At 41.3% G+C, this 25,896-nt stretch overlaps 2 protein-coding genes across 5 annotated transcripts in view; one reads left to right on the forward strand and one right to left on the reverse strand.

The window, feature by feature from the left end:
* LOC139630272 (histone deacetylase 7-like) overlaps positions 1-17,626 on the forward strand; it is a 44,527-nt gene extending 26,901 nt beyond the window's left edge. For 2 of the 4 annotated variants that reach the window (XM_071493539.1, XM_071493541.1), the window contains exons 10-25: positions 276-523; positions 715-960; positions 1,674-1,869; positions 2,034-2,167; positions 2,429-2,549; positions 2,628-2,677; positions 4,136-4,243; positions 4,479-4,534; positions 5,717-5,804; positions 6,273-6,392; positions 8,949-9,046; positions 12,188-12,306; positions 13,054-13,187; positions 13,289-13,373; positions 14,827-14,974; positions 15,077-17,626. In XM_071493539.1, the coding sequence (XP_071349640.1) occupies positions 276-523; positions 715-960; positions 1,674-1,869; positions 2,034-2,167; positions 2,429-2,549; positions 2,628-2,677; positions 4,136-4,243; positions 4,479-4,534; positions 5,717-5,804; positions 6,273-6,392; positions 8,949-9,046; positions 12,188-12,306; positions 13,054-13,187; positions 13,289-13,373; positions 14,827-14,974; positions 15,077-15,119 (1,994 nt within the window). In that variant the 3' untranslated portion in view covers positions 15,120-17,626. The other 2 variants (XM_071493540.1, XM_071493543.1) reach the window with 2 other exon arrangements.
* A 160-nt stretch (positions 17,627-17,786) lies between these two features.
* LOC139630273 (twist-related protein 2-like) lies at positions 17,787-25,081 on the reverse strand. The gene is made up of 2 exons (XM_071493544.1): positions 23,642-25,081; positions 17,787-18,857 (listed from the first exon to the last, which is right to left on the reverse strand). The coding sequence occupies exon 1, from the start codon at positions 24,564-24,566 to the stop codon at positions 23,994-23,996; it is 573 nt and encodes a 190-aa protein (XP_071349645.1). The 5' UTR covers positions 24,567-25,081; the 3' UTR covers positions 17,787-18,857; positions 23,642-23,993.
* Positions 25,082-25,896: the final 815 nt, after the last annotated feature.

A 25,896-nucleotide genomic window follows, 5' to 3' on the forward strand; every position in this document is an offset into this window, starting at 1 on the left:
ACTAAAATATTTTCTAAAAAGGTGTATTTTTCCTCACACTTTCCCTTATGCCTCATCATTCCCTTTCCTTTTTCCATTTTACTTTCCTCCTTTCTCTTTTTAGATGTTTTTTCTTGCCCCTATTTTGTCATGTTTATTTACATTTTTGTTGTGTTTCTTTATTTTTTTTCTCAGCCTCCCCATGTACCCTTATCTCTCTGTATCCTTTCCTTCTGCCTGCCCTCATCTTTATTCCCAGTTGTAACCTGCTACTCTCTTCCTTCGTCTCTCTGCAGTTCATGGTTTGAGCTCCATTCCTCTGCAGCAGCAGCAGCCTCACCTGTCTTCCCCCTCCAGAAGAGAGGGTGTAGTCAACTTGCCCTCACACAGACCTGTGGAGAGAACACGCTCAGAGCCGCCGCCCTACAGCCACTCACCCTTTACGATGCATGCCAGCCAGCACTCACACACTCAGCACCAGCTGCTTCAGCAATACCACAAGAGCGGGCTGGAGAGGTTCAAGCAGAATGCACACCTGAGCAAGGTGAGAGGAAGCAGGCATGGACACAAGCATGAAAACAGATAGTTAGTTTCAATGCTGGTGTCAGTCAAAAGTCTTATGGGGATGACTCTATAGAGTCTGTGCATGGATTTTATTATATTTATTTATTTAACTCAAAATAGAATTTGTTATTAGCAAATTGTAAAGACTGTAAAACTTTTACCTTGTATTAGCTGACGAGCAAGTCCATTGAGAAGCCTCGTCTGACACAGATTCCATCGGAGGACATGGACCTGGAGGAGATTGGATCAGGATCTGGTTCAGGGCCAGGGTCTGTGTGTGGCTCAGAAACAGGCTCAGTGTGTGAGGATGGCCACCGCAGGAGACAGAGCACTGCAAGCACAGACTCAGTTTATGGCACAGAGTCCACAACCTCCTCACGGGAGAGCTTGATTGAGCCCTCACATTCCTTGAGTCAGGTACTAATATATATCCATTGTTGCATCTCAGCAGAGCTTTGTAGAGAGCTCTCCAGAGGGATTATGTATTATTTTTCCTCCAAAGAAAATCTCTTTAATGCTTTAATGTTCTTTTTGAAAGAAAAAGTATGTTGACATAGGCTCTCATTACTTAAGCTCAATTAATGATCTCAGTAGCATAACTAGTTCTGTTTAGTGCACCTCAGTGGCTCTGATGAGTATCCATTAACAGATTAACAGGATGTGCATATTATGCCCTCCATTTAAGCTATTACAATATGATTGTTGAACAGTTGTCTCTAATATTTATAATTTAGTTTTTAATTGAATTAATTACTGATTGTGTGACTATGGACAAGGAAAAAAGAAATTGTATTAAAATTGTAAAATTTGCATTCCTAGTGTTCATGTACATAAATTCCCTTGTTTGAACCATATTTTTGACATCAGAGGGCGCTGTAGCTTTATTTATACAAGATGAAAAAACTGAGCATTACAGTGTTGTGGCAGCGAGTTTGGCAGTGCTGTATTTTCTTTATCAGTTGCTTGTTCTAGACGAGCAGTATTTAAATTGACCAAATAATGAGTAGTTGCAATGTACTGGAGAGAGAAGTTGGACTTAGGAGTCTATGGAGTTTAGTCAAGTTAGTCTTTGCCCTGTGCTGCTTATGTTGAATGCTCCTACATTCATTGTTCTCCTCTGGGAACCACAGAGGCAGGTGATCCTTAGACCAGGTCTCCAGTTGGACCACCTGAGTGCCCCTGCCCTAATTTGGCCTCACCAGCCTCTAGTTCGGACACGGTCTTCTCCAGCCTCCACCTCCCTGCCTCCTCCACACCCACCCACCACCGTATCTTCTCTGTCACTATCCAGCCCTACTGCAGACGTCCAGCTACGTTTCACCACTGGTGAGTGGCATGTTTTTGATCAGGAAAATATGAAAAAAGCCATGAAGGCCACTGCTTGCTGACGCATTTTGTTTATGATTCATGTACAATTAGATCATGAAATACTGAAAAGGAGAATAATTTCAAGAGGTGATGTGTGTTTGCATGTTTGTGTGTGTATCTAGGTCTGGTTTATGACGCCCAGATGCAGAAGCACCAATGTACCTGTGGGGACAACAGCCGGCACCCTGAGCATGCTGGGAGGGTCCAGAGCATCTGGTCCAGACTGCTTGAAAGAGGACTCAGGAACCAGTGTGAGGTATGGCGCACACAAGCACACACACACACACACACAATAGTCTCTCAATGGATGGTCTTTCTATAGATGTGACACCTTACCCTTAAACTGATCTTGTCCATCACAACTAAATGCCTAACCCCAACCGGCCGGGATGTCCACACAAATTTGTCCTCACACCCATTACACACTTAGACACACACACTACATGTAATAGAATATACATATCAACAGAATTAGCATTATATGCAATATATCCGTGTGTGTATGTGTGTGTTGTAGCGTATCCGCAGTAGGAAAGCCACTCTAGAAGAGCTGCAGTCGGTGCATTCAGAGAAACATGTGCTTCTGTTCGGCACCAACCCTCTCAACCGCCTCAAGCTGGACAATCGCAAGCTGGCTGGTAAAATCAACTATGATAATGAAGATATTAATTAATTAATGAAATAATTATATTCATGACATAAATTTTCTCCTGCAGGAATCTTATCTCAACGGATTTTTGTGATGTTGCCTTGTGGAGGAGTTGGGGTAAGCACACACACACGCACACACACTCACACACATACACACACACACACACACACACACACACACACATATACACACGTTGGTGTTTCTATAGTTGTGATGACCCAGACCTTACCTTCACCTGAATGTAATTCTACCCTTCACCCTAAAACAGCACTTTTGAAAATGTGAGGACCAGCTAAAACGTCCTCACAACAATGGTTTTCAAATTCCAACAAAAATTTGTCCACACAACCATAGACAGACATTTACATACACACACACATATACATGCACGCACACACACATCACACACCCCTTTAAAACCAGTCATGTGGGAATCTTTCCACTTATCTAATTGCATTACTGAACAGCAAACATTACATGGCTGATTATGCCTCATTACACAATTAAGCTAATAATGCTACAAATTGCTAATGCTATTGTTTTTGGCTAAGATAACTTTGAACCCCAATCAGAAATCAAAGGCTGTAACAAAGGTGAGATGTAGGAGAAAGAAAAAAGCACAAGGGAAGAAAGAGGGTACACACAGAGACTGCAGCTTGGAGGGGTGCGTGCCAGTGAAACTGGATTTTATTTAGAGGGAATGGGTCTGGGCAAACAGGGAATGCTGTTACAGAAGAAGAAAAAGATAAAATGTGATGGTAGCTGAATTGATTAAATTTAACAATGGACAATGAGAGAAGGAGAAATTGAGAGGATAAAAAAGGACAAAAGGCATTTTCTCTTCTGATATGACCAAACACAGATAATATGTTCCACAAGAAACTTGCAAAGCCCAATGAGAAGAGAGGAGACAGATAAGTAAAAAGAGGAGAGGAGGTAGAAAAAGAAGAAGGGGGCTGGGTGTCAGTTGATAAGACGACTGATCTGCCTGGATTTCCGGCCCTTGGCTGGTCTGGTGAAGAAGGGTGATTGGAACAAGATGGCAAAGTCTGTGATAAAAGAAATTCCTCTGATTTCATTGTTCCACCACGACACACCACCAGAAATATGAGTCTTGAAGCATGCAGTAACATAGAAACGCAAGACAGGTTTTTACAGAGAATAGATGCAACAAACAGAAAGTGGATGTGAAAAAAGAAGTCTCTGCAGTTGTTTGGATCCATAGAAGTTAAAGTCCTCTGTCACACATTGAAACATTTTTCAACACTACAAGAATAGAAGAATAATTATTCATGTTATTTATTATTGCAAAAATCAGTTTAATGAAAATATATAATGTATAATAATGAAATGAGTTATACCTGCTAATTATATATTATACCTTTACCATGAGACTGTCTGGTAAAATTCTGCAAATGGGTCTGTCTGGATTTCAGGAAATCTTTTCTTAACTTCAACCAAACAAGGCTGTCCACTTCTGATGAGTCTTAAACTAAATATGCAGCAACTTTCTCACATCTGTGGCTGACTTTTGAACTGACTTTATTTGTCTCATCACTGTTTTACTGACAGGTAGATATAGATACAATCTGGAATGAACTTCACACATCAGCAGCTTCCCGTATTGCTGCAGGATGTGTCACAGACCTGGCACTGAAAGTTGCACAAGGGGAGCTGAAGGTGTGTCTTTCTTACCAAGTACTTAATCATCTCTGACAACTGTTTTCTCAGCATGGTGTGTAACAGGTTGTGGCGTAAACACAGTAATATACAGTATATTTTGGTGGCTCCACTGGATATTCAGCTGTTGACAATAATTTAAATATATTTACAACAGCATAAATGTGCAATTCTTTTAAAACTGTTTGATTCATGAAAGCAGCAAGGTGTTGAGGGTTTTGCTCTCCTCTCACAGAATGGCTTTGCTGTGGTGAGGCCCCCTGGACACCATGCAACCCAGTCCTCCCCTCAGTAAGTACAGCAGCATGCACACATTCACACACATACACACAAACACACGCACACACATACCAGGAGCCAGGAGGTCTCAGCAAAGTGTTCAAAGGATTTATTAAAGATCAGCTACACTTCTGAGCAAGAGAGAGAGTGAGAGGGCCCCTATGTCTCTCTGTCTTAACGTGTGTTTTTGCGTGCGCGTGTGTGCGCGTGTGTTGTGTGCTACCTGCCCAATGCCTGGGGCAACCTACCTCCTCCACTCAATTTCTTTCAAGCTTTCAGGACACAGAGCAAAGCACCTCAAAAGAACTGTGTGTGTGTGTGTGTGTGTGTGTGTGTGTGTGCACGCGCACATGCGCGCACGCATCTACTGTATGTATGTGTAGTTGTGGACGTGTGTACTTGTGTGCATGGCTTTGTATCAGTCTTTGATAGGAGGTATTAGCCAAGTAACCACACTCAGCTGGGACTGTGTGCTCAGCACTGCCTGACACTGGTAATTTATGGGATGATAATGACTTTCTCTTCATGAGTAGAGTTTGAGCAGCATATATACCGTCCACAGACACACACACTCACACAAAGGAACTCACAGTTTACGACACATGCTGACACTGTCACTTCCAACATTCCTCCATTGTTTTTCATACATCAACACTTTTTTTGCATACCTTTACTGTAGACAGTGAGTGTTGAGGGAACTGCTGTGCCAAGTTGTGAGTTCATTTCACTGAAATCATCTCACACGTCCTGCCAGCAATTCACACTATGTTATCATTCGGAGTGTGGAGTGAATTTTACGATAAGCTTGGTTTTCTGTTTGTCACAAAATTTGTGGTGTCTGCATTTCTCAGGAGTATAGGATTTTAGACTCAGCACAATGGTGTGATATGAAAAGACATTTTGTTTGTCAGCAGTGAAAGATGAAATACAAAACAAGTTGAAATGAAACATCCTCATTTCTCAAATATTTGCAGTAAATGTTTACGTGGCAGGAGTTTCCCTCTATGACTTGCACTTGGAGTCATTGCTGTGATTGTCACAACCTGGCCTGAATAGCCACCATATGATGCCAGATATCTGGAGACATGTCTCTGAGGTTCCTAAGGTCCATATGGTGATTCTATGAAATTAATTTAGTGAAGATGTCCTGATAAACACATGTGGCTGCCTTTGTTCCTGTCTGTTTGTCCACAGGGGCTTCTGTTTCTTCAACTCTGTGGCCATCGCTGCCAAGCAACTCCAACACAAACTCAACGTCAGCAAGATCCTCATCGTGGACTGGGTGAGGTCCCACCACATGACCAGCACCACTGGTCCCCACATGGGCAGGAATAAACACACATGCACAGGCACACAAATATATAATGGGCATGAACATGGCCCCCAGAAGCGGAGCAGCCCTGTACAGTAGCGCTGCTATATATCATTTTTTCATTTAGACACTGCTATCTTTGGTCTTTGTGTGTGATCTGAACCGTTACGTATGCTTAGAGTAGACACAGAGTCACACACAGTCATATGAACACACACATGCAGATATTGATCTGCAGCCAGGTGATCGTCCCTGTTCACCATGTGTGTGCACACAAGCCTGCAACATGTCTTTGCACACACTGTGCTCTGACATATTACTGCATCAAACACTAATTACTACCTGTTTCATCAAAAAGCTTTAAGATTAAAACACATTTGCCATTTACAGGGAAAAGCTGTGCTCGTTTTATTAATCTGTCATTCATTCATTGTCCAGGATGTTCACCATGGCAACGGCACCCAGGAAGCTTTCTATAATGACCCCAGTGTGCTGTACATCTCTCTACACCGCTATGACGATGGCAACTTCTTTCCTGGTAGTGGACATCCCAGTGAGGTAGTTACAAAACAGTCCACCAAAGCAGTACTGTGTATTTGCTTTTGTTTGTGTTGTCATGGTGATGTCTGGGTCTTTGTGTGTTACTGCATGTACCTGAATTCTTGTAAACACAATAACTTAAGACCAACACATGAGAAACCTTTATTCTTATCAGACAGGTCTTCTTTGTAGAGCAGATTATGGACAGATAATACAGCTATTGTCCTGATTTTAGTTTGACTCTTAAAGTCATGTCTAATGTGAAGATAGATATGTTGGCATAGAATTATTTGGTAACTATGTGATTCCAGTGAGACATTAGAGAGCTCAGGAGCATTGTGTTTACCATTTCCTTGTCAAAACAGAAAGAATGATTGTAACAATAAATCCAGGAATTATCTACATGATTTAGACCCCAGTTCTAACCTAATTGTGTTCATGATGATTGAGTTTCATGATGGCAGAGTCTGTCCTGTACAGGGAAAAAAAACAGGACCTGTTGCTATAGATATATCATCTTGCACTGTACAAGACTTGAGGATTAAAATTAAAATATCCTCCCTCCAATTCTGCCTCGGACCAGTCAGTGTTGTCATGATTAGAACAAACATATTTTACTTTAATCTATACAATGTGATCCAGTAATTTGAGCTGGTTACAGAATAAAATAAGTCAGAGTGCGTCTCATGAGTTCAATCTAAAAATGGCTCAAAATAAATCATTTAAAATACAATTTAGAGCATCACGTTATTTTGTTTATCTATGTCTACTGTCACCGTTGCATTGTCTTTGTTAGCAGGATCACTTTTTGATCTATTCAACATGAAATTTCCAAATGTTACAAGTTTGTTTATCCAGTGAATTCCCCATGAACACATCACGCTGTGTTTTGGTGAATCCACTTTAGGTTTAATTCCCTAGATCAGTTGAAAAATTGCACAGCTTTGGATGTCAGAACCTCACAACAGGATGTGTACTGTGGAATTGCATGCCTTTGTTTGCATACAGGAAACTGAGATGCCTATGAATTTTGCCTGCGGTCTTACCAGAAACCAAGTGTGATGACTATCTCCATTCAGATGAATTGACCCCAACCCACGGTGGTGTTAACCACCCATCCAGTCCCCCACATCCCCTCCTCATACTCTCCCATCCTCCTCCACAATAATAAGAGGATAAAATAGTCAATGTTTTCCCATAAAATCCCCTGATGAGGGACGGTACATAAAACGCTCTGCTGGCTTGGATGTGGCTTTGCCTAAAGTGGCCCCTCAACCTCTGTTGAGCTGTGTGGTAAACCTCTGGAGTCTTTCTGTCCCCCGTGTAGGTATATAACACACCATGGGGTAGGGGTGTGATGTCATAGCTAAAACAGAGAGTGCTGCGTACCACACAGAAACCAGCGGAGGCCTAATCCAGTCCAGCAACTCTCAAAACATGAAAGAGAGAAAAAGGACAGAGGAGCACAAGAGACTTGGAGCAATAGCAGGAATTGTGTGTGTGTGTGCAGCTATGTGTGTGTATCCATGTGCACGTGCGTGTGCATGCGGGTACATTACCAGTTGGCAGAGGACAGGAGGCCTCATGTGTTTTTCGTTTGCCCTGTGAACATCCCGTCCACTGAGAGAAGAATGGAGACAGACGCTCTGTGATGCTCATCAGCATTCTTTCTCTTTCAAACATCCTCTCACACCCATACACACGCACATATACTCACACACACACAAAGGAAATTACCACGCCTTGTTGCCAAGAGCGTGTCAATCAACCTCCTCATTCTCCCCTCAAACTGACACATTGACTGATGGTGAAAGGCTCAGAGAACAGCTAAATGGCTGCTAGCAGGACTACAAAGAGAGAGGCAGGAATCCTCCTTCCAAGACCCGGGCCTCAGTTCACTCTGCCCCAAGTATGTGAGGTCAAACTGAGAGGAGCTGCATCGACTCTGCCTGGCATTTTGAGAGTAGACGTGACTCTCGCTAAAAATCCTCTAAAATCATATACAGAATACTGTGAAACGTACACATAAATTAATAGTATGGAGAAGTACTATGTCAGTTTTATGACATGTTATATACACCAAACCTTCTACACTTCTGCATACACAACTTGTATTATAATTATATTTCAAATACATACATTTTTGATGTGTAAATAGAACATTTTACAACATACAGTACAAATGGGAAATATTTTCCAGTATGGCTCTAGCCTAAAGCTTGGGAACCATAAACGGGTGTAACTCTGTTGTGGCTGCGACTGATTTATAAGGCCATTTGACAAATTGTATCAAAATCAAAATGGAGAGACAGGGGTGTTGAATTAACAGCCATCCGTCTTTCATTTAGGAATCATAATCACTCCCTGGTGTTGCCTTAAAGAGATGCAGTCACTTTCCCTCAATTGCTGCAAGTTTTGCAACAGCCGTGCTGATTTTGTGAACATTTGACACAAATCTGTCATCGTCACACAGTTTCTCAACTTTCACTGGGACTTATTAACTTTGTTGACATTCACAGACTTATTTTTTTCTCTCTTGCTCTCTCTCCTCCTCCCCTCTCTCTTTCCATCCAGGTGGGTGCAGGTGCAGGTGAAGGCTTCAATGTTAATGTGGGGTGGACAGGAGGTTTGAACCCTCCCATGGGAGATGCTGAGTACCTGGCTGCATTCAGGTAAAGATTTAACTCAGTCTGCAAATGGTATTTCAGTATTTAAGCTAAGTTAACATTACATTGACTTTTAATTGTCAGTTACTGTACAGTTACTATCTTAAAATCATCATTTTTATGTTGAGTGTTTGTTTATTGCTGGTGTCACGTCACTCACATGCTTCCAGTAGGTCACTGGCTGTTTTGCTGCATTGCGTTGGCTTGCCTAAAGGTTCAAAGAATATCTACAAAGATAAGAAAATGCAACTGCACTGCATGTAGTATTTTAATCCAATCAAATGCATAGATGCCCTTCTTCCCTCCCACCCAATATGATTATTCAGCAGTCACCTGTAAATCAAATGAGTTACACTTCTGTCAAGATTGTTATTCATGTCAGTCGTCTGTACAGTTATCCTATTAAAACAGTTTAGCCAATAAAACCAGCAGATTTAGAATAAACAGGTCAAGAAAAAGCACAAAGCATTATTTTCATGATGAATAGGAAAATGAGGTTTTTTTCCCATCACTGTGAATGACAAGTGTGTGTGTGCCAAGCGGATAAACAGTAAGCCATTATTTTTCTCTTCCTGGTTTAAGCCCACTCTCAAATTTTGGAGCTCGTAATTTCCCATCTGTACTGGAATATACAACACTCCTCTTTTCTCACACTTCTTCTTACACTTTTGTGTACTTTTGTATAATGTAATAATGTAATATTGGATCTGATCAGTATCTCAAGCAAATTTAATACCTGATTGTTGATTTGCTCTGAAACATGACAGGCATCAATATAAAGTCTTTGATTGATGGTTTATATAGTGATTACCCTAAAACTAAACTAAAAACAAAAACACACACCGTGCTCATGAAACACACCTTGGCCCTCAACACATTTCACTAAATTCAAGGTATTTTCCCTGAATGAATCTGGTTTGGTTCTTCTCTGCACTGTAATGAACTCAGAGTGTTTCTGTCAGCAACACTGGCTCACCACCAAATGATTAAATAGTATGTGAGCTCTACATGGTGCTGCATGCAGCACACACAGTGGGTGGGCCCCCTCGTCAAAGGAAAGATGCTAATGAGCTAACCCATACTGGTAAAATCCATAGACCCAATAGGCAAGCTCGGAAGCACTAAGTCCAGTGTTTACTGGAGCCCTGGATGCTAATTAAGAGACAACGGGTCCTTTCCTGAGCAGGCGCCTGGTTTTGGTATTTTTCATCCAGTTTGGGAAATGACAAGTGTTTTCATGTGTGAAACTTCCTCAGTTAACCACACTGTAGTACTGTACCGTATTGTGTGTTACTCCTAGAAACTTTTCCCCATATCAAAGGTCTGTGGCAAAGGAGTGTCCTGGTGGTCCAGTGGTTTGAGGCACATACCGTGTAGCTGTGATATCCGGGGTGCATATCCGGCCAATGACCTTTGTCATATGTTATCACAGGGAACAACCCCTTATTTACTGCCACTGTAAACTATCTAATTAAGTATAAAATGTCAGCTGGATTTGCAAAACTGCAAAAAGCAAAATGTAAGAAAGAGCACGGAAAGGATTTCTGTGAAAACACATGTGACACAACTGTTTGAATAAGGCTGCCACCATTCTGTGCATTAACTGGTACAAATAAATGCATAACACACTATACAGACAAAATTTTATGCATCATGAATTCATGTTTATGCAATTAAGTATCTAGTCTGGTGCCAGTTCTGTAATTCAATTTGAACACATGATTTAGACAACAGAGCGTTCCAGACTGTGTGTTTCTCTTTTGGATGGAACAGAGGAACTAGCCAGAGTGCGGCTGTTGATGATGTGTGTCTCTGTGTTCGGGTGTGTTAGTGAAAAGGGGAAATATTGTGGTTGAGAGCGGTGGTAGAACTCCAGTACAATCAAGAGAAAGCTCAGCTGCGTTGAGATTGAGTGTCATGACGTAGTGTGTGTGTGTATCTATGTGTGGAGGATTACTAAGGTGGTCAGAACTTAAGGTCAGTGTAATCACCGGTAGCACAGCACACACACGTAACATCCAATTTCAAAGCATATATGTCTATTTTGGCCTATGTGTAGCATGCATGGGTGCATGCACATATTTTCATGTGTATTTCTAGGTGGCTACTGACAAATGACAGACTATGGAGGAGAGGAGAATGCAGCAGAGGAGAGGAGAGCAGAAGAGAGGACAAGAAGTGGGGGGTGCATTGTTAGGGAATCCAAAGGCGGCGTAATTAGGCCCAATGGATCCCAGATGGCTGGCTGTCAGTGACGTGAGAAGAGGGACGAGCTCCTAATAGGAACCAGACCCACACAAGTGCCTTTGAACTGCCGCTGAGAGAGAGAGGGAGAGGGAGAGAGAGAGCATCAAACGCGGCATGGGCCATGCGCTCTTGCTAAATAACTGGCAGCGGGAGACGAGAGGAAGTGAGGAGGAGAGCATAGAAGCGAGGAAAGTGGTCTACCCTGAGTAGAGTGTACAGTATGTGGGCGTCACAGTCCAGATATGTCAAGGGTCTCATTTCTGTCTGCTTGTGTCACTTGCAAAAACAGAAACTCTTCAGTGTTAGCCACCTACCTAAAGATGTGTGATTTGAGTCTCCGACTGTTTTTTGATCTTTACATCTCCAGGAAAAGTTTGCAGGGCACTCATGCTTCCTTTTTGCACACATTCACACCTGGGAGCTACCCCACCTCCTAGTGTTGGCTACTTACCAGGAGTGGATCAAGAACAGAGATCAAGCAGTTGGAACGTGGCCTTTGATAATTTATCTTTCATCGTTTTCAAATGGACGGGGTTTACATTGAAGTAAATGTTTGCAGTTAACAAGCCAGAAAAAAAATCCTACTTCATACATGTGTTCCAGTTGCAAATCAATCACCCTAACCTTGCCATGATTCAATCTGAATTTTTTTTAACTTTTACAGGCAACCTAAAATTCTGTTCATTACAATAATACATCTTTTTCAATCTATTCTGATGTTAAATCAATTGTGCAATGACTTCCTCGCTCTCTCATTATTATATTGTACTCACTCAGTTCTCACAAATCATAAACACCTGTTAAAAACACGATATCTTATATGTACTCTTTCAGCCAGGTGACAGGGCTCGAATGAATGCAACATAACATACAGTGTTTGTTTCCTCTCGTCCTCCTCAGAGCCGTGGTGATGCCCATTGCCCACGAGTTTTCCCCCGATGTGGTGCTGGTGTCAGCTGGCTTTGATGCTGTTGAAGGACATTCATCATCACTGGGAGGCTACAAGGTCACAGCCAAGTGTAAGGCTCAGTCAGTCATTTACATACAGCATATGTTCTCATTTACATAGTCTTACCCACTAAGGTTGTATTTGTAGTCTTCAAAACTGTGTTTACTTAAATGTTTCCTCTGATGTTGGTAAAAGTGTGTCCTCTAATTGACATCTGCCTTATATGAATCTGCTTTTACCGTCGCTTTTTACCATTAGTTATGACAAATGTTTAATTTTATGTTAAGCTTCCTGACATTTAAATGCAGAATATTGATAGACACCAAGAAAACGTGTGTTAGCAGAAAACTACAACTAACTTATGGGACAAACTGCGGAATCATATTGCTCAGTATTTTGATGCGGACAAACTCTTTAACAGCTGAATAGACTTAAGTACTGATGTTTGGTATTAGCATCAGATGAGTCTGTCGAATGTAGCAGTTTTGATCAAAACAAACCTAACTTCTTGAGTACAACTTGGGAAATTAAAGTTTGCTTTGTGGAATGATTTGAATTTTTCTTTCATTTTTGGAACTACTTTTTAGTCTTAAAATGTAGATTACATCTTTGTCTCATAAATCTGCTTGAATTATGTTGTATCATAAATGATGATGGTCTAAGGACTGAATACGACTGAGTTGCATCTTCAAGGCAGTATGTATGCAGTATGTAAAAATCAGAGGCTGAAGTGGAAAATGAAGAATCCTTTATTCTCATTAATCCGTATCTACAGACTAGTCGATATCTGGCTCAACCTGTGTGCATCTGTTTTCAGGTTTCGGCTTCCTCACCCGTCAGCTCATGTCACTGGCTGGGGGTCGGGTGGTTCTGGCTCTTGAGGGGGGGCATGACCTCAAAGCCATCTGTGACGCTTCTGAAGCTTGCGTCAGTGCCTTGTTGGGCATGGAGGTGAGATGTGTGTGTTTGTGTTTGCACATATATTTTTGTTTTTGTGCAGATATATACAGTGTGTTCAATCATCTAACCACTTATTCTGGGATGTGTTTCAGGTGGAGCCACTTTCCCAGTCCATCTTGGACCAGAAGCCCTGTGAAAACGCTGTCCAGTCACTGCAGAGAGTCATCCAGTTTCAGGGTGAGAACTGACTCAACACAACACTGAAGCATCAACCAGTGAAAAATTCATTCTTCTGTTTCTGTTTATATTGATTGTGTGTCGAAAACAAGAGAAAAGTCTTTCTGTATCTAACCTGTAACTGCATAATTTCTCCTTTTCTCTCACCACCATTAAATGTCTCAATAGCCTTTGATATCTCACTCTTTCAGGTGCAAAAAGTCACATTCACTTTTGAAACGTCACGGTACATATGAGATGTAAATGTAAAAAAAAAAAAAGATGTATTTCCATCAGCTGCTTTGAAGTGAATACATAAATGAAAAGCTTTCAATACAAATCAACAAGAAAAATGTTTTTCAGGAAATGATTTGTATCAGCCAAGTTCTCATGCGTCTTGGTTTTGGCTGAAGTTTTTATTTGAAGAGGGGATCAAAGAAATACACCTGTTACTCTTGCTGCAGCTAGTAATCATATCACTATGTTCAACACCTTATACGTGGGAGGATTTCAAGTCAAGTTGATTTTTATTGATAAAGCACAAAATCACGTAGTGCTTCTGTATCCGTAATCTGAACAACAAACATCCTCTCTCCTTAGACCAGACAAGGAAAAACTCCGACCTCTACCGTGAAATGAAGAGCAACAGAGGAAGGATTGTAAAATTGCAATACAGTATTTATGAGAAAAGTGTGTTTCTAAAAGCTGCTCACAATTTCATCTTCACATTTCTGTTCTCTACAACTTTAGTCTCTTTATTTCTCCACTCAGCAAACTCTCCCCTCTGTCTCCTCGTCAGTCCTGATCTCTGGCCACCTCTCCTCCTTTACATCCCTGTCTCCCATCCCTCCCTCAAGCCGTCCCACACACAGACCGCCGCGCTTACACTCTCACACATGCACACATACGGCCCGCCCTGGCTCCAATTATCTTCAAACACTTCTCTGGCACACGACCTTCGCAACATCCCCTCCTGATTGCACACAAATGTTATCCCAACCAAATTAGATTAATTAAAAATATTTGCAAAGCCACAAGAATGTTAAGCCCATAATTTAGACCCGGGGTGAAATATGTGTGAGTTGCATGCACAGCCAGAACACACACATGCTCACAGACGAACACATTTGCAAACACTGATTGATTTTTACTTCCACTGTGTGTCACAGGACTCAAGCCTGGAGACCTTGAGAGAAGAGATTGAATTTGAGTTTACATTTCTGAAATTATCAACATGGATATTTAGACCAGGGGCTGTTTATATCACAGTCAATGCTTATATTCAGATCAAACAGCTACAACTGCTGGATCAAACACCAAATAGTGCTTTTTATTAATGCAGTGCAGGCACTTTCCCTGAAGGAACCATTCAGGATGAAAACAACACTGAAATACCAACGACTGAGGCCATTAATCTTTCTCTCTTCTGTTTCCTTCCTCCTCTGCCTCTTTTCCATCGCTTTGCTCCCTGCAGGTGAGTACTGGCAGAGTGTGAAGGATTCAGCTGCCACAGTGGATCTGTCCTACCTGCAGGCCCAGAGACGGCGGCTGAGACGAGACTCAGATAGCGAGGCCGTCAGTGCCATCGCCTCACTGTCGATGGGATCTCTCGTGTCTGACAGGTAAAGACGATGTCATGTTTAATAACTTCTGCTTTAACAAATTTGCACTGTACACTGTACTTGATGTAACATAAAATCTTTCTCATTCTCTCGTTTATTAAGGAAACAGCCAGAAAAACTGACAGAGAAAGGAGATTCTCTCTGAAGAAATTGTCTCCTGACAGCTGCCTTCAACCAAGTCTCAATGGACACACACACACACACACACACACACACACACACACACACACACACACACACACACACACACACACACGGACACACACACAGAGCTATGCATTCGGACCATCAGTGGAACCAGATGTCCTCCTCAGTTCAACCACTGTATTCATCGTCTCACAGAAACTCTTCCACCTGCATTACTACTGGCTGCGGTCTGAGCACTCTGATTCAAACACACACTGAGCAACAGCAGACCTGGACACCTGGACAACATTCATATTCTCATGACGCCTACACAGGCTCTTCATGAACGGGACGTCACTCACTGGACTGAGAGAAAGTTGAATAGAAAGACACCCAGAGGCAGATTAATGAAGGATCTTCACTCTTGTAGCATTTGGAGCTGTCAACATGACGTAGCATGAACACACAGCTCTGTGACTTTAAACATTCACCTTGTTAATGTCTCCCACAAGACCCGCACGTGACCACTCGGACTGTTGTAGCCTTGATGCGGGGGGGGGGGCAGCAGGTCACCTCGGCTTACTGGAGCCAATCACTCAGAGCGGAAGGAGTCGTCCCCGCAGGACGTGTCTGTGAAGGAGAGCAGACACATCCGCGCTGCACCTAAAACGTGTCCTGCTATGATGATGTAATTTGTCTGCAGCTGACAAAGATCCAATGAAGGAAAAGATCTGCTCTGATCATTTTTTTTTGCACTGTACCATTCTGTAATGTGAACTGGACAAGATTGAGAAGACGGATGTGACAATCAAACATCTCGTTTGCTCATATTTTGAATTAATTTGAATATTCATTCATTTGACCTATGACACACATTTTTGTGAATGTCAGCATGAGATTTTTTTTTTTTTGTTTACGAATCCAGTAATCCAGAATGAAGCTACAGTGAAGTCTGTGATACATATGTTTCATATTGTTTTGTATGTCCACATATTTTCTTAAATCTTTTTCCTTTTTTTTTTTTCTTTCTTGGCCTGTCAGGCGAGCTCATGCAGCAAGAATCTAGATGGCTGCAGTTATTGTTATTGCTCCCGGACAGATAAAAGAAGACACGTCAGAGGTGTATCTTAAATGTATAGACATACTGTAGTTTGTATCAGTGGCATTAGTCACAATGAAGAGCTAATACCTCTAGTCACTGGAGTATCAATATCAGGGGAGAAAGTTGTCACTCTGAAAGAGATTTTATACACATCAGCAAAGACAGAAATCACCCATGATGCCTCAGTGCAGCTTGACCACTCAGAAATGATTGTATATAAAAATGCAGACCACGTCTTGTCTGTCAGGAGGTAGATTTTGACGTGTTGGATGAGACTCACATCCAAAGCCACATGGACTTAATGACAATCACACACAAAGTGCACTTAATTTGCCCTCAGGATGGGAGGGTCAGACTGACTTGGGTCTTAAACTCTGAACTTGGATCATGTTTGTTAAGTGGACCAGTGTTTCTACCTGTGGATGAGCATTCCTGCTGTATTTTATACACTTCTTTTATGCATTTCTTTCTTCTGCAACAAGGATAAAATGAGCTGTCCTTTGTTCGTCATTTTAGTAGCACTGTTCTGTGTATTGTCAGCGGGATGCTGGGATGTTTTGCTGCCCGGACCAAACATTTTAGGATTTAGGATGGAGAAATAATACTGAGATAGCTGAATATCCACACAATGCAATTGGACACAGGTTAAGCGCAACCAAAGTTTATGAGAACAATGTGCCGTCCCTGGACTGGCATGGCTTAAAGAACTTCAAAGACTTTGAAGAGTTTGTGAATGTTTCTTTTTTCTATCTAAACAGTTGAACAGCACCAAAAGCAGAGGATGGATATATAAACAAATTCATTTCTCAAAAAAACCCTAAACGGCTTCTATTTATGTTTTCAGATTCTGTCTTTGAAGTGCTCTTTGCATGTTTAACACAATTTTGATGGTGCTATAGGTTTGTTTTTTTTTAATACAGTTTGCTTTCTTTCTTTATGTTGCATTATATATGCAACTCAAAACCTTCGAACCTTTGTTAATCTAATGAAAATGTGAAAACATGACAGTGAGAACGGAGCCGTTTGAGCTCCACATCACGTATGACAGTTCTACAGAGGAGTGTCGCTTTACGTAGCTTCAGGAGTACGTTCATGACAGTGACCTGACATATCTCATGTCTTATCTTTTGTCTTAATGACTCATTTTTGTATTTGATCTTAAAAATGAATCCCATTCGTACTTAGAGACCAAATTATCTGCCCATGTGCCTTAAAGTATCATGCTGACCAACCTGTGTGAAGGTAGCATCAACAAACTGGATCTTAATGAAAACTGCAGGCCAAGTCCAGTTTTATCAGAACTGACTGTCTGAGGTTATTCTTTTTCTGTACAGTGTACATAATGACTTTATTTTGTTTTTTGTCTTTTCTACTGTTTTTGTGTCCCAAAAAGCCTTAATAAAGGTAAATTATATACATTTGAATGAGATGTATTCTTTTATTTATTTTCACTAGCTCTTTTGCTCTTAATCTTGTGTTATTTTATTCCAGCAAATTCACCACAGTTTCATCTCATATCTCATATCTTTCTGAGTGCTGACATGTAATGTATTGTTCGTTTGGTTATTAAATCTTGTACTCATATACAGCATGGTGAAAAAATTTATTGTCCACAGGAGCTGACACGATAAAGATGGATCAAAAGCGAATACAAAAGAAACATGAGCGAACAGCAATTAGACAAGTTATGGTTACAAATGAATCCTCTATACTGTGGCAGTAATCATTTCATCATCACTTTGGCACATTTTACAAGAAACTTTTTTTTTTTTTTTTGCATCATTTATTGAAAAGAGTCAAGTTTGCAAAGATATTTTTAAAGCTACAGGAAATAGCAGACATACACTATTTTGCATTTTAAAATACAATTTTCTGCTACGCTCACTAATAACAGAAAAACTGAAGTAAAAAAATAACCCAATGTTGAGTAGTGATCAGTGGTTTAAGTCATTTTTCCCATGGACATTTCTCATTAAAGCAAAGTAAAGTATAATGCATTAGCAGAATTACAGTGTCCATACACCAAATTCACAAACAGATACATTTATCAAAAAAAAAAAACCCAAAATACACAGAAAGCGATCCAGTTACTACAGCACAACAAAGAAGAAGATCTGCGTCAGATTCCTCGTGCTCTTCTTTTTCCCACAAGACGGGGCTTTGAGAGCCAGAGCGATTAGCTTATTAGCATTTTAGCTGTAAACATTCATTGGCTGTGACCGCCCTCTAACCATCACTGTGCCATTATCATTAGTCATCTTAATGTCTGTCTGGCAGTGAGTCATCCGATGTGACGAGTCGGGTGGATGATGGTTATCATGGTGTTACCCAAGGCACTCGAACCAGCAGCCATTTTGTTTCATTGTCACCGCAGGCCAGCTGTTTGTTTGTTTATTTGTTTTTTCCTTTGTTTTCATCATTCAAAATGTTCAGCGCTTGACTGGACTGTCATGTCTCCTCACCGGTGCCTCAGAAAGACTCAGCGTAAAAGTTACAGTCAAGAATACATCTCAGTGTCATGAGTCGAGCACGTGTCCAGAGAAAGAGAAAAAAAAAGGTTTTTGAAGATTAAAAAAAAAAAAATAGTGGGGATGGCTGGTGAGGCAGGAACGAATTTCTACTTTGAATGTCGAGAATTTTCCATTTGTGGGTTTTCTGTAGAGATGAGAAACACAGATGAGTTAACATCATTCAGCATAACACTTTCAGATAAGAAGACATGTATCAGTCTGAAGCTGTGGCATCGGCCTGCATGTGCAAAAAAAAAAAAAAAAAAAAAAAACCATCCAGTGAAAGTCTTTGAGTTTTGTGCTGAGGTTATAAAACCTGTGTACAAACAAACAAACACTTCTGTTTAGTGGAAAGTGGAAAAATCCCTACAGCTCCTCAACGTCAACTTCTCTTGTTTTAACAAGCAAACAATTTATCTGGACCGCGCTCATGTCTCCGTAATGACAGTGTGTTTTTCTGTGCTGAGGCAAACAACCGGTCCAGCAAGCACAAGTTAAATGCATGTTTGTGGGTGTCGTCACATCACATGACTTTCATTATACCATAAAAGCATAAATGTGTTAATTGACATAAAGGCTTTTGTTAGAGCTGTATTCTGCTGTATTCATCTGCTTTTACACAAAGACAGTAAATCACACTGTTTAAGGTCACAATCCTAAAGGTTTTCCTGTAATCAAGCCTCATTGTTGATTCTGTTGATTCTATATTCAGTAATTACGTCTCTACATCATAGTTTTTATTGGTGGAGTCCACCATTCCTGCTCTGGATTCAGACTGCCCACCTGAACATGAGGGGCATTCATTAAAAAAAATGTTGGAGCATTTCCTTCTGTTTTACACTTTAAAAATGATTTGATCTTTTATTTTATATCACAAATGAGTCTTCTTTTGTTTCTGTGTATGTGTGCGTGTGAATGTTTGACAGACCCTGGCGCATTTTGAACTTCAGTATTGCTGTATTTTGTTGCCTACGTGTCAAACCAGAAGTCATTCTTCCATGGCTTTCTATCCCTGCAGCTGCCTGAGAAAGGCCAACACATACAAATAGGCACATATGCATGCAGTAGTCAAATGCACACACACACACACACACACACACACACACATACCAAGAAAAAAATAACCCTCCCACCTGCACCCAGCTCATAGTTTGGCTCTCTAAAAATAAAGATGACTATCAGAAGCCACAACTTCTGGATGGGGCTTTTAAAAACGCAGATGAGCCACAGAGGACTTTACATCTGGTCCCAAATCAGTCCAGAGTGAAAGCCAGAGATTTAATATGCACAGAAGAGCGTCCAACAGCTGGTCAGTCCAAACTGTAAAGCGCACACACACACACACACACACACACACACGCACGAATGCAGCAGAGCCAGAGGTTCCGGCAGAGGAAAGAGCAGTGACAGGCATTTTGATTATAGTATAAACAGAAGGGAGAGTATTGTTTTTTCCAACTCAAAACAAAACAATCCTCTCATTCTGAAAGTCTCATGCTGAGCCAGACACCCACATGTCATGAAATCATGCTCATCAAAATATTCCAAAGTGTCCACAGTGCATCCACGCTCGTGTGTGTGCATGCCACAGCCTCTCAAGGAAAATAGTCTTGGGCTTCACACTGAAAGAACAAAATATTGAGGAAACTTGTACTTTTCCCTGAAGTACACTGATGGTTTGAAGTCATCTTATCTCCTTGGTATTAAAAAATAAATAAATAAAAATAAAAATGACAAGAACACTTTGCAATTTACTGCCATCCAATTCATCAACACAAATTACAGCCTCAAAAATTACCACAAAATTAAATAACTGACTTGGTTTTAAAAAAAAAAAAGAAAAAGATACTTATTGTGAAGTGTTTTCATGATTATAGGGTTTTTCAGCTTTCAGAAAACTTAAGAGGCTGCGACTCAACATTTTGATGACATCCTTGATATATTACACACTCTACTCGTATGTAAGAGTGACACATATCCTTTTAAATATGCATGTTGTTTAAAAAAAAAAAAAACACCACACACACATGCACACATGAAGACTCTGCCTTTGAAGTTTCCCTCTCTCTCTCTCTCTCTCTCTCTCTCTCTCTCTCTCTCTAACCTCACCTCTTACTTAAAATTGAGTGTTCAGGTCAGTACCAGGCCTCGGGTGTCTGGCACTTTCTGTGGCAGCCCCTGCAGAGCTGATGACAACAGGCAGAGCAGGCAAAGTGGTGGGTAATAACTACCGCACTGTGTTCAAGGACGTTTGGCTCCACATGCAGGGGCCTTGGCTTTCCATCCTCAGCGTTGACTAGAGCCCTCGACGTCTGCTGCAGAGGCCGCTGGAGGTTTGATAATAACGCAGAGTGGAACACCTGGAGTGTGCACATGGTCGGCGACTGCATGTGTGTCTGGCTAGTGTAGCAGCGTATAGGATGTTGTACTAGCAGTATTATGTGTGATTCACTGATTCCTGCACAGTGTCTGATGTGCTTGTAATCTGCTCAGATCTGTGTCAGAGTGTGTGTCTGTTTGTAACGTGTTTACCTTGACCTGTCATCTAGCTGATTAAACGTGTGTATTCCCCGCAGGACAGCAACACACACTCATCTCTACACCGTCTCTGCACCTTGTCGTTTTTCAACCCGTCACTCTTTTTGCACTTAAAAACTTATCTTGTATGTTGTCGTTTTATTTTGAAGGACTTCCTGGCTCCCTCTTTGCAGAAATGTGACTCTGAGTCTTATCAAACTAAAACCAGGAGATGAGTGAGATAAGATCGCTGAAACAACATCTGTAAGCATATTCCTGTTTACTAATCTACAGATGTGTTCAGATACACACACTCATGCACACACACACACACACACACACATATGCATGAGCTAATTAAAGCCCAGTGCAAACCCATACACAAATACGCACCAGTGCACATGTACATGCGCTAACATACACAGGCCCATGTGCCTGACCCTAACCCTGGTACACACACCTTCCTAATACCTCACAACTGTTTCCAATCTAAAGGTTCCTGCTTGTCTGGGCCCCGCCGGGGCCTGATTGCACGATACAAGATCCTGAAGAGAGAGGGCAAGGCTGCAGGGAGAGAGAGGGAGAAAGAGAGAGAGAGGGGAGAGAGAGATGTGCCCACACTTTTTTTTTTCACCCTCCCTCTCTTTTCCTCCTTTCATGCTGTACCTGTGCAGGAATCTGGTGTCTGTTAAAATGGCTGAAAAAAAACAGACCCTGTGTGAAGTCGATCCCACAGATTCTGGAGGAAAACATTTGTCTTAAATACATCAGAGGTCTGTCAAACACTGGAGCAGCAGAGTTTAGATTACCATGATAATGTGCTGTTAGTTCATTTTAGTTAATAAAGTGGAATAACCATGGCGCTTCGAGAAGCTCTCTCTAAATCTGTGCTCTACCTTTGATTAGGTTTGATCTAAGTCGGTGCATTTATCGTGCTAAGTCTTGTTGTTGATGGTATTCGTTGTGGCCATGGCTTCAGTGGAGGAGGAAACATGTTTATAGAGGAGTCATTCATGGTGATCAGAGTGTTTGGGATCCACAGAGGTTTATTCTTCATCTATTTACGAGGACAAAAAAGTTTATAAACATGTAGGCAGAGGTTTGCTCGTAAACTGGATGTGCTGAGAGAATTCACCTAATTTACAGACATTTGTTTTATGGGTTTTTACTCATGTTCTAATTATTTGCTATCTCATTTTAAAGTTATCCATCATATCTCATTTGTTGATCAGCTTTTAACATTTTTACAATTTCATGTGACACATTTTGTTTTACAGTGTGACATGATAGATTCTATACTAGCTGTAAAGTACATCTAAGTTAAGTTTGTTTAAATCTTTTTTGGGGTTTTTTTTTTTTCTTCTTTTTTTGTTCGTTTTTTGAGTATAATATTTAAATGGGTTTTATTTGACAAGAAAGGTCTCCTGAGATTGATCACTTTTTTTCTTGCAGGAGTCCCACCCAAAATGGCAGAATAATTTGCACCATCTGACACAGACCCAACGCTTGATTTACGTGATAACTTTGTATTATCTGAGCAACAGAACATTTATGGAGTTTAATGTAACAACAAACAACTAAACATCAGCTAACAATTAACAGCAAATTAAACTTTACTAACTAAAAAACGTTTAGCATTTGTAGAGCTCAGCGAGCAATTGATAATAATTTTGTTTCATGGAATTGTTGAACATAATCTGTAGTGAAAGTGTGTACTAAACTTATTCTCATTTATATTCAATGAACTGATACACAAATTATTTCTATAAAATATTATTAAATACCCATCAACACATTTTTTTCCTATTTGCAAAGAAATTTAGAATTTCAAAAACAAAAACTCCACAAAGACGTCATTTCTATGGCGATTTTATAATTTGTTAATAATTACATTTCATTACATTTTATTCACAGTTATTGTTTCCATGTTGAACTTTATAGGTGCTAAATGAATTCACTTCAGTTTTTAAGTATGTGTCTCTCAGAGAAAACCTTTGCATGCTGTCCTGCATTTCTCACAATGAATTATAGAATCAAAATTTAGTACATGTAACGATTTTCACTGTTTGTGCATTTAATCTATTTTCAATGATATTCCTTTGAGTACACGAGCTGCACACATTTATAGATGATTTTTTTGTCATCTTATTTTGTTTCTTTGGAGCTTTATCTGTATTTATTTGTTGAGCTGAAGTGCTAATGTAAAATAATGTTCTGAAGAACTCTTGTTATTACCACTCTGATCGTGAAACTCAAGACTAACACAGATGAAACATGTATGTTTATGTCCATGTGCTGGTGGCATGAGAAACACAGAAGTGCATGTTTGTATGTCTGTACATCTGTTTTATCTGTTGTATCTGCACACTACTATGTATTGTGTGTATTTGTGTTTGTAAGTTTTGTCCATACCTGAGGGGCTGCAGTGGAGCGTCTTGTTGCACTGGACTAAACTTTGGGACCGACAGGGGAGAACAGTGGGAGTGGAAACAATGGAGGGAAACAGGGTGAACTGTGAGAGGTTTTAGTTGCATATAATCCAACTGTGGATGTAAGTGGATGTTAATGGAGTGAAACATTATGGAGCACAGAGACTGAGCAGACTGAGAAATGTATGCAAAGGTTTGAGATGAAAAGATTAAGATCAGACCAAGAGACATGAATTCAGAGGTTCAGAGGTCAGGAAATGGGCGCAAACACAGACAGAGGCGGTGGGGTGAAGATGTGGACACGAGGGGATTTAGGAGAAAAGTTTGAGGGGGTCCTAGTGGCTGGCAGACATGGCCCAGGCCCCCTCCATCCTCCAGACAGAGAACGCGTAGCTGAGTCTTTCGTGGGCCAGGTAGTTGCAGCTGGCCAGCTTGGCATCCATCTCGTCGCTCTGCAGCACCTGGTAGAGGAAGTCGATGTAGCGTGAGGCCAGCTTCAGGATCTGGATCTTGCTCAGCTTGTCTGAAGGTAGTGTAGGGATGATCTTGCGTAGAGAGGCAAAGGCGTCGTTCAGGGACTGAGTGCGTTGACGCTCTCGCACGTTGGCTATGACGCGCTGAGAGTGGAGGTCCTCAAAAGGCTGCTCCGGCCTGGGGCCCAGCGACGTGGGGGCCAACGACACAACTGTCGAAGGACTTTTCTTCGGTCTCTTCGGCCCAGATGGCAGCAGGCTGTTGGGGCTGCCGGTGCTGCTCTCCTCTGCGTGACCAAGGTTGTCCTTCTTGGGAAAAGGGGAGCGTTTTCGGTTTCCTTGTTGGGAGGTCTTCTTCGAACCTCTCTCCAGCTCCTCTTCGCTGGCCCCCAGCCCTCCTTCAGGGGAGTTGGTGCAGGACACCTCTTCTCTCATTGTACCGTCCACCAAAGGCTTTCCACACTCCACTGCAAAGACAGGACGTCGTACGGCTCTTTTTCACCGTTTGCCCCTGCTGACAGCCTCAAAAAACCTGAGCTCAACAAGCTTGTGTAACAAAAGTCTTCTCCTCCGTCAAACCAAGTTACGGCCGCTGAGGCTCCATCGGATTGGACGTTGCTCTGGCTGTCCTGTTTCCCGGTTACCTTGTTAAATTTCTCACTTTCACATTCCCCTCTCAACCTGGCAGACAGAACAACAACAAACCATCTGACAGGCAGGTCCACCTCTACTTCTTTTATACCCAAACACTAACCCGGGGCTTGCATGCACTTCTCATTGGCTCCGCTGACTTCCAGAGGGCGTGGTCCAGCCCGGGACAGGCAGGGAAGTAGGAAGTTCGCGTTATCTGGGCGGGCTATAGAGTAAGGGGGTAAGTGGCGCTCTCAGCCAATAAGAAGTGCTGTGTCTAATGTTGCAGAGATGTCTGAGGCTTTATGGGTTCCAGATTTGGGCTGCAGCGTCAGTCCACATGCAGCCTTGTGCCTGCATTCTCGTTCATCAATTCGTTATCAGGACAGAAATCAGCCTAAACCTTTATTTCCAACAGCAATCAGCATTAGCTTTAATGTTGACTACTAGTTATATGATGTTTTCATGATTACACATTCTTAAAACCTTTTTTACAACAAATGTGCAACATAAGTCATAAATCATAGGTGCTGATGTAGTGCTATACGTTTTTCATTTTCTCCTTTAACATGAGAACAACTGTGGGTTAGACATTTGTCTGCCATGATCTTTATGCTGATAACCAGACACTATAAAAACAAATCTGTTAAGCCATGTGCCACAGTGTTGACCAAGTCAATGAAAATACTTCAGATTAAAAGACTGAGGGAGGATTTATGGGTTATATATTGCACTTACTGATTCGGAATTCATGTTTATAAATTGAATAAATTATACATTTTGCCATGACAGACGGTAAAGTCCGGCAAATAAAAAAATAAAAAAGGATTGTTCATAAATCTGTTTGACCGCAGCAGCTTTAAGCAGATCTGAGAGAAAATGTGTGATTGTGAAAGCATGCATCCTGGAAAGAATTTCACAAGATGAGCTTTTTCCTGACACATCACTGTCTCTGAAGCACTGATGTACAATGAATTACTAAAACACCAGGCATACAGAAAAGCTCTTAATGAGTAAACACCTCCAATATCGCTGCTGACGTCAGCTGTCCTCTACATTGGATCAGGAAGGGAGCACAGACAGGACCCTAAATGACCTCAGTGGCCCAGTGACCTCAGTCTGCAGAGGTGAGAGA

The sequence above is a fragment of the Trachinotus anak genome, unplaced genomic scaffold, assembly GCF_046630095.1.
Source record: "Trachinotus anak isolate AG129_WGS33_773 ecotype Australia unplaced genomic scaffold, CSIRO_AGI_Tana_v1 ptg000013l, whole genome shotgun sequence".
Lineage (NCBI taxonomy): Eukaryota > Metazoa > Chordata > Actinopteri > Carangiformes > Carangidae > Trachinotus > Trachinotus anak.